This window comes from Tursiops truncatus, chromosome 15 (assembly GCF_011762595.2).
Source record: "Tursiops truncatus isolate mTurTru1 chromosome 15, mTurTru1.mat.Y, whole genome shotgun sequence".
In the NCBI taxonomy this organism is placed as follows: Eukaryota; Metazoa; Chordata; class Mammalia; order Artiodactyla; family Delphinidae; genus Tursiops; species Tursiops truncatus.
In genome coordinates this window covers 34557594-34566668 of record NC_047048.1, presented here as the reverse complement: position 1 = coordinate 34566668, position 9075 = coordinate 34557594, and the positions used below count along the sequence as shown (strand labels likewise).

At 56.1% G+C, this 9075-nt stretch overlaps 1 protein-coding gene across 2 annotated transcripts; it reads right to left on the bottom strand.

The window, feature by feature from the left end:
• Positions 1-347: 347 nt before the first annotated feature.
• Positions 348-7863, bottom strand: PAM16 (presequence translocase associated motor 16). 2 transcript variants are annotated; one of them, XM_019928861.3, is made up of 5 exons: positions 7730-7863; positions 2312-2396; positions 1350-1486; positions 928-993; positions 348-503 (listed from the first exon to the last, which is right to left on the bottom strand). In XM_019928861.3, exons 1-5 carry the CDS (start codon positions 7730-7732, stop codon positions 417-419), a joined length of 378 nt encoding a protein of 125 aa, XP_019784420.1. In that variant the 5' UTR covers positions 7733-7863; the 3' UTR covers positions 348-416. The 2 variants fall into 2 exon arrangements, with proteins under 2 accessions (XP_019784420.1, XP_004325048.2); XM_004325000.4 differs by lacking the exon at positions 7730-7863 and adding an exon at positions 7458-7690.
• Between the last annotated feature and the right edge of the window lie 1212 nt (positions 7864-9075).

Genomic DNA, 9075 nt, shown 5'->3' with positions numbered 1-9075 from the left:
AGGGAAAGGCGGCCTGTGACGGAGCCCAGGGGCCCGAGCTCCATCCACCCACGGGGTGGGCGGGACAGACCTGAGGACAGTGATGCCGAGGGAGGGCGTGGCATTGGGACTGCGACAGCAGGAGAGGCTGTGTCCGGTACTTGACAGAACCCGACCAGCTTCCTTAGACAAGCAGGGCCAGGCTGGCTGGCTTCTAGCCAACCTTGCCCACACTGGCCCCGCTAGGTGTCAAAGGCCCAATAACGGGCAGGCAGATGCCACTGCTTCCCCTCCCCTGCACGTACAGCCCCACGGCTGGCGGGAAGAGCAGCCTGCCTTCTGGAATCTGGCCGTGCGCACTCAAGAAATGCAGAAAAGACATTTATTACCGAGCTATAAATTAGAGGTGGGCGGGTGGGGTGTGAGGCACCGAGCGGTCACGTTTTGGGCGGCTGCTCTCGCTCTCTGTCCTCCTGGGCCTGGATTCTGAGTTCCTCCTCAAGGCGCTCCTTCGCTCGCACCACCTGGGGAGGGAGTCACAAACAGTTAGGCAGGATGGCCCCTTCCCTCCCCGGGTCCAGCTCCAGCTCCCTGGAGAGCAGTAGGCAGGTCAGAGGTAACAGCCTGAGTGGCATATAAACAGAGGGGCCCGGGGACGCACTGACTGAGTCTGGGAGCTGAGAGCTGGTTCCAGCACTCCACCAGCTAGCGGTCCTGGCCCTTCAAAGCCTCAGCTGCTGGGGGCTCCACTGTCCAGGGTGACACAGGGCCCAGGCCAACACAGCCCCACTGGCTGGGCCACATGGAGCTGAGAGCCCTGAGGGACTGGCAGTTCAGGGGGCTCCCTGCGCCCCAGGGACCTTTCTCCTGCCAAGCTCTGAACTGCCTGGAAATGAGGGAGGCCCAGTGAGAAGCGGCCCCGTGGCCTGCCCCCGTCCCAGCACTCACCTTTGACTGCAGGTAGAAGGAGCCACCCACGGATTTATCATTCACCTTGAATAGGTGTTCGTAGTTCTGCAGAGGAGGGGAGACGGTGAGGGTCCCTGGGTTACAGAGGCGGGGGAAGCTAGGAGATGACAAAAAGGAAAGCGAAAGGGCTCGCCCCCTCCGCCACGCTACAGCACCCGGAGCCGTTGAGGGGCGGAAAAGCGGACAGGTGCCCACTGAGGGAGGCCCACACCTCTGCCACCGCTGCCTGTGGCCTAAACACTGCCAAGTGACAGTGGCTTCTTCGAATCCCAGCTGGCCGCAGCCAGAGCCCCCGCTCCTGCCCGTTTCTGCTGCCCCCCTTCCCCCTCCCAACGCTGGTGGCCTGCCGCCCCATCCCCACTTCTGGTCTGCTTGTCTCAGAGCTGGCCTGGTGGCCTCACCTTCTGGATCTCCTCAGGGCTCAGCTTAGAGACGTTGAGAATCTGCTGTGCCTCCTGGAGGCTGAGGCCGGAGAGGTTGGAGGCGGCCGCAGACTGGTGTCCCGCGCGCCCCCGGGCGTCAGCTGCTGCCCGGCTGGCTGTGGGGACACACGGGTGAGCACTTGGCACTCAGCAGCCCGGAGCTCCCCCGGGCCTTCCACGTGGGCAGCTCACCGCTGCCAGGTGGCGTGGGGGAGGAGACAAGCCGGGCCAGAGGGCATCTCTTCTCCAGGAGTGAATTTTTTGGGGGTGGGGGGTAGTAAAGTGAGGACAGGGGCAGGGGCTGGTCAAACCTGGCATCAGGTCCCCAACCTAGACCATGAGATGACCCTGTCCCTCTTTTCTCCCCTGGCCTCTACCTCCTGGATGCATCGCAAGTTGGGGAGTTTAGGTTACTATGGGGAACAGAGTGAAGCTGCAAGCAGGGGGAGGCAGCATGGCTCTGCCCTACGGTTACCTAGGCCACCAAAGCAGGCTGCCTTGGGTGACTTCTTCCCTTTCAACGCCTCTAGATTCAGAAGCCAGTATACTTTTTCTTAAAGGGTCAGAGAATAAGTATTTTAGGTTCTGCAGGCCAATTAGTCTGTGTTGCAATTACTGGACTCTGCCTCGAAAACAGCCAGAGGTATGGCTGTTCCAATAGAACTTTATTTACAAAAACAGGTGGCCAGGAGGGCCAGTGTGCCCATTTCTGGCCGGATGCTCACGCCCATCAGGTCTCCCTTTTATAGGATTGTCCCAAGATCTAGCAGTCTGCCCCCCCAATGGGAAGTGCCCCAGGCGACCTGAGCTGCCAGAACCCCACCCCACAGAGGGCCCTTGCATTCACAATTGGCCCAGTGCCAGGGAGGGGCCCAGAGCTACCGGGAAAATCTGAGCCAGGCAGGATCTCCCAGCCCAAGGAGACAGAGGCCCAAGCTTACCTGCAAACTCCTGCTGCAGGGCCCGGGCAAAGGCCCTGCCCACCACCTGCACGCCCATCACAATGATCTGGGCCAGGTACTTGGCCTGTGAGCAAAGCAGGCACCTATTAGCAGGCTACATTCTCAGAGCCCCCAGTGATGGACCCTGGAAGTGGTGGCTGTGCGACAAGACTTCTGGATTGCTGAGGTAAGGAAGCTCAGAGCAGCAGCCATAGACCACTTCCTCCAAAGCACCCTGATAAAAAGCTTCTGCTTTGGGTGGCTTCGGGTGCCCATGGGACAGCAGGCCTGGGGAGCGGGGCGGGGGGGGGAACCCAAGAGAATCCCCAGAGGCAGACGGGACTCTCCCTCGTCCTTTGGAAGAGGCGGACAGGAGCCAAGGCAAAGTGGCCTGGGAACCAGAACTCAGGGCTGGTCCCAGACCCACCATTCACTCTGCCACGACCGGCAGCTTCTTGTACTTGGCTGGTCCAACCGTTACTGGTGGGGAAACGCAGTGCCATTCTAATTCTCCCCACACTATTCAAGTCAGTTCCAATCAACACAACAAAAGACCAAAATACCCTCCACTTTCAGGAGCAAAGCCCACTAGGTGGGCATTTAGACAAACACAGCAGGGACCAAGTGGTGAGGGAGAGCAGGCCAACCCCTGTTCTTCCACTGGCTCACTCCTTCACTCAAACCCTGCTTGATAGTTAGCACTGGGACCACAAAGATACCCAGGACCCGGCCCTGTGGGAAACCCTCCACTGCAGCGCAGCGCGAGCGTCTTCTACCCCAAGACTGCGTGGGCCAATGCACCATGGAGACAAGTGGGGCATCTCATCAAGCATGACCAGAGGTGTGGAAAGGCACCGGAGGGACACCTCAGGAAGGACAGGGAGACTCTGGGAGGCAACGGCACTTCTCCTGGCAGGTAGAATCTCGATGGGAAGATGGGGGCTTTCTAGGCAGGGGGACCAGGGTGAGTCCAACTGGGAGAAAGTGTAGGGGATGCCTGGGAGCAGCCAAGAGCCCAGAGGTCTTGTAAAATAGTAGGAGGTAAGATGAGGCAGGCGGGTGAGATGGGAAACATACAGATCTTACTGTGACCAAGGATTACAAACAGACAGCACGCGTGTGTGTGAGCTGGTACAAACGTGGGTGCGTGGAGGACACCCGGAGAATGCTCACAGCAGGTCACCACTGCTCACATGGCACATCCAAGTGGTTTCCAACAACCAAGAATGGACTTAGCCAGGGTGCTGAGCACTGTGACAAACACATTCTATCTATTGTGCCATCTAATCCCAACAACTCAAGACACTGAAACACAGAGGGGTTTAGTGACCAACATGAGGACACACAACTAATACCTGGGGGAAGATGGGCAGAAAACCCACAGCCAGTGCTATCAGCTATCCCCAGGCTGCCCACCTCACACAAAATCCCGCGGTCTGCAGGGAGGGCGACTGAACAACATGACAAGGATCAGGACCCAACCCAGAGGCCGAAGAGGGGCTTGTTAGATTCCAGTGGAACCCCGACTCCAGAACTGGCCTTGCTGGCCTCCTAATGGGTGAGGTGGGATGCGGTTCCAGGCCATTAGTGGGGATTGATAAATTGGAAGTGGGTTTGGATTTCACAAGTGGGTGGAAATTTCATAAGCCCCGTATTTCATACCATGAAGACTCTCCAGTGATCAGAGGGGCGGGGCTGCAGGCGCTGCACTGAGGTGAATAGACTAACGAGGATCTGCTTCAGACGGGAAAGTCTCACCTGGCTTCTCCCGCAACCCCCGCTTGCCTAAAGCCTCTCCCAAGTCGGGCAGGAGGCTCTGAGATGGACAGCTGGTCCTGTCTGAGGGACTGAGAGGCTGACCAGCAGGTGATTCCGAGTGTTCCCTTGGCCAGGAATTCCACCAGGCCTCCGACCACACCTCCTTCTGCTGCCACACCTGACAGCAGCCCCATCCCACTGCCTGCACTGCCTCGTAGTCAGGTGTTTACTTCTCTGCCCAGGTGGTGACTGTTGCTAAATAATGAACGTTAAGAGCTGAGGCTCTAACTGGGCAGCTCCCCCACCACCCCCTGCCCATGGCTCCTGCTGCCAGAGCTCCATAGCTGCAGGGCAGGCTGGGCTTCCTGCAAAGTTTCAGAGGCTACCCCAGTCATCCAAGGGAGCTGCCTGGTCCACCCACCGCAGCTACCAAGGTTCCTGCGGGAGGCATCTCCTGGGGGAGGCAGTGATGCGGAGGTTACACAGACAAGCTCTGGAATCACCTGTGTGCAAATGACAGCTGGGTGCCCTGGATAAGTTCCCCAGTCTCCCTGAGCCTCAGCTTCCTCTCCTATTGTGGTTAACAATAGGGCTGTCATGGGGATTAAATGAGGTAATCCTTATAAAGTGCCTCCCTCAGACCCTGATAATATAGTAGGTGTTCAATAAATGTTGATTTTCATTTATTACTACTCTTTGTTTCCCAAAACCTGACACTGGCCAGGCACTGGAGAGTAACAAAGCTCCGCCCAACACAGCAGCTCATTTGATAGAGCCTCTGATTCCTCAGGGGAAAAAGCTGCAAAATGTTGGGTTACATTCCCAGGGAGCTGGAAGCAGCGTGGAAGAGAAGTGAGAAGGCTGCTTTAGTCAGGCTGACATAACCTGGGTCCCCGCTTTGCTTCTTGCCAGCTGTGTGGCCCTGGCAATCACTCAACCTCTCTGAACCTCAGTTTTCTTATCTGCAAAATGGGGAGAATAATACCCCCCTTATAGGAGGGCTAAGGCCCTCAGAAGGCAAGGCATGTAAAAAGTGGACACCTGAGCAGCTCAACAGCTGCCTCTGCTTCCAGACCAGATCCTGCTTGGTGCTGAATGATCTAGAGATCAGAGGTGCAGCCAAGCTTCTCAGCTACCTACTCAATACCCAGACACCTACCAAGTGCCAGGTGGGTCAGCTGTGCTCAGAGCTGAGGATTCATGGAGAGCACAGCTGTGCCAGCTGCAGCTACCACAGGGGATGAAGACAGTTACTGGCTGAGGCCTCTCCCAGAAAGCCCTAAAACACCCCATAATCCACTGACTGATGCTCGGGCCTGAAGACCCTGGGCAAGAGCAACTGGCCAACACAGCATCCAACTGAGGCCAAGCTGTTGGTCAAGGAGCAGAGGTCAGAGCCATGAGACTCCATGCCTGGGGCACTGCAGATGGCACACATGCTTTCCTGCCTGGAGAGCAACGTGGCACAATGCGGGACCAAAGCCCTGCAGCTGGGGCAAAGGACCACAGGCAGTGTGGGGGGTTGGGAAGCCCTAAGGAATGTGGTTTGTCCTGTGTGAAGTGCATCAAGAAGGCAACCTGGCTTTGGACAGATGGATGTGCAAAGTTCCCTTCAAGGCACAGTTCCTTGGGCTGGTGGGTAGAGACAGCCACTGACTCACCCTCTCTCAAGGACACATGGAGATAGAAAGGGGGCTCTCTTCACCCAGGGCCCCTGCAAACAGCTGCTGGCATCACAACTAGGCAGGAGGGAGGTCAGGACCACAACTGTCACATCTGCCATGATATGTCCAGGGCCTGGGCTGTGGCTAGCACAGCAGGTGCCCGATACATATCTGAATGAACGTGACACTTGACAGGGCTTCCAAATGCCTCCCACTCCCTCTGCTGAAGGAGGGTTCTGGCCATCCTCCCAAAACACGCACACAATACCCTACCTCTGCTGCCACTGCCAGCCAATTCAGTCTACCCCCAGCTTGGCATCCCCAGCTCTGGCTACAAATGACTTCTCTAGTTTTCTCTCCCCTCATTGCTCTCCACGTCATGTACTGCAGCCACACCATCTACTCCAGGATCGGCTCCCCTCCTTCTTTATTCTGAATTCATACACCACACAGGTCACTCTTTTCAAGTGCACAATTCAGCACTTTTTAGGATATTCATAGAGCTGTATAACATTTTCATTATCCATCCCCCCAAAACTCCATACCCATTAACCCAATGAACATCCTCTCTCCTCTACTCCACTACTGTCTAATCCCAACATGCTTCAAGACTTAGCTCATGTCAGGCTTCCCTAGTGGCACAGTGGTTAAGAATCCACCTGCCAATGCAGGGGACACACGTTCAAGCCCTGGTCCGGGAAAACCCCACATATCCCACATGCCGCAGAGCAGCTAAGCCCGTGCACCACAACTGCTGAGCCTGCGCTCTAGAGTCCGCGAGCCACAACTACTGAGCCTGTGTGCTACAACTACTGAAGCCCGCGCACCTACAGCCTGTGCTCTGCAACAAGGGAAGCCACTGCAGTGAGAAGTCCGCGCACCACAGCGAAGAGTAGCCCCTGATCCCTGCAACTAGAGAAAGCCCCGAGCAATGAAGACCCAATGCAGCCAAAAATAAATAAATAAAATAAACAAATTTATATATATATATATATATATATATATAAAGACTTAGCTCATGTCATTTTCCTATTAATACTGTCCTATTTTACGGACTCGCTTGCTTTCTCCTTTAAGGTACCAACTCCTCCAGAGCCACATGCAGGAATGTGTGTGAAGGACCCAGCGGGGTGGGGGGTGGGGTCCTCAGAAAATGGCAGTGACTATTACAAGGCAGGAACAATGTGGTTCTATGTGTACTCTCAGGACACAGAGCAGCTGGGCTTAAAACTGGGATGAGTGACCCTGGAAAAGTCAGATGCCCTGAGTTTCAGATTGTTTATCTGTAAAATGGGGACAATGAGAGCACCGACTTCTTTAGAATTAAATGGGAATCTACATAAGCCTCAGCTCAGGGCCTGGCACTTGTAAGCTCCTACCTTATCCTTAACACTATCAGTTAATAAGTGGCTCCCCAAACCCACTGCCTCAATCACTCAACAATCCTCTAACCGGGGATAGAGCTCAGGACCCTGTACTTTTAAAGGTCCCCAGGTGACCTGACGCAGCCAGTGTGGCCCAGATCTGTGGGCTGGCTCTGGGTGCCAATGGTACCAAAGAAATGCTCAGTTTTCGGTGTTGCAGGGTCTGGTTCAAGTCCCAGTTCTGCCACTTCCTCGTGAAAGTCCCGGAGCCCGTTTCACCAGCTTTCAAATGGGGACGATAATAGGGCGACACCATCAACTAGCTCGGGGACCGAGCAAGGGCTCGCGGGCCGGACTTACCTCCATCTAGGGCTGCCGGCACGTGGCTAGTGCACACGGCGATCGCATCTGCTCGGTATTTCCCGGCATGCCAGACCCGCCCTGCCTTCCAGCCAGAAGGCTCTCCCTGGCCCCGAGGTCGCCAGCGCCCGCCTCAGTAACCCCCGGCTGCGACACCCCAGTCCCCGCTCCCCGCCGGGAACGCAGGTGGCGCGCGGCGCCCGCAGTCCAGCCGGAGCTCCCAGCCCCGGCCCCGAAACTGCCTCCCTTCCCCTCCCCTCCTCATGCCTCACCATGGCGGCCACTGTGCTTCGGAGGCACGGGCTCCGGCTTCCCGGCCCCTCAGCCCCGGCTCAAGGGCGGCCGGCGGGTCAAAGGTCAAGGGAAGCTGCAAAAAGCGCGTGCGCTGGGCATGCGCGTTGCTTCTGAAAGGGCGGGGCGTGGGCGGAGACCTATGGCCCGTGCGCGGAGTCGGGGCGGGGCCTGCCTCAGCCTCCGGCGTTCCGGCGACCACCGGAGGCTACTGATGGGCGGTTTCAGGACCCTCTGGCCGTCCTGCTTATCCTGGGGCGCTAGGAGCAACAGAACAACACCGGTCAAATGGGTGTGTGTGTGTGTGTACTATTTCTTCCCTCCATTTTGCCAAAATATTTGGGACTAAAAGACATGCAATAAACATACAACACCTCACAAACAATGAGTAAGACGTCAAATTCTCACAAATATTTAGGAAAACAGGAAACTTCAAAGTAGGTTTCATTCCAGGTTCCCTGTCTGGAAAGGAAGGCTCGTCTCCCTCCTCCTTCAAGTCTTTGTTCCAATGTTACCTTCTCAGTGAGGCCACCCTGATGCCCTACCATCGCTGCAACTTGTCCTCCATTCCTTTTCTTTTCTAATACAGGCTTTATTGAGAGAGAATTCATACACCACACAATTTGCCCTTTTGAAATGCATAATTCAGTGCTTTTTAGTATATTCACAGAATTGTGTAACCATCACCATTAGTTCCAGAACATTTTCAGCCCAGCCTTAGCAACTCCATACCCATGAGAAGTCACTGTCCATTTCCCCCTCCCCAGCCCCTCGTGACCACTAATCTGCCTCCTCTTCTATGGATGTCTCTTCTGGATGTTTCATAGAAATGGAATCATACTACATGCGGCCTTTTGTGTCCGTTTTTTTTTTGTTTTTTTGTTTTTGGCTGCGTTGGGTCTTCGTTGCTGGGCGCGGGCTTTCTCTAGATGCGGTGAGCAGGGGCTATTCTTCGTTGCGGTGCACAGGCTTCTCACGGCGGTGGCTTCTCTTGTTGCAGAGCATGGGCTCCAGAGCCCAGGCTCAGCAGTTGTGGCGCATGAGCTTTGTTGCTCCACACATGTGAGATCTTCCCAGACCAGGGCTCGAATCCATGTCCCCTGCATTGGCAGGCGGATTCTTTGATTTGATTTTTTTGCGGTATGCGGGCCTCTCACTGCTGCGGCTTCTCCCGCTGCGGAGCACAGGCTCCAAACGCACAGGCCCAGCGGCCATGGCTCACGGGCCCAGCCGCTCCGCGGCATGTGGGATCTTCCCGGACCGGGGCACGAACCTGTGTCCCCTGCATCGGCAGGCGGACTCTCAACCACTGCGCCACTAGGGAAGC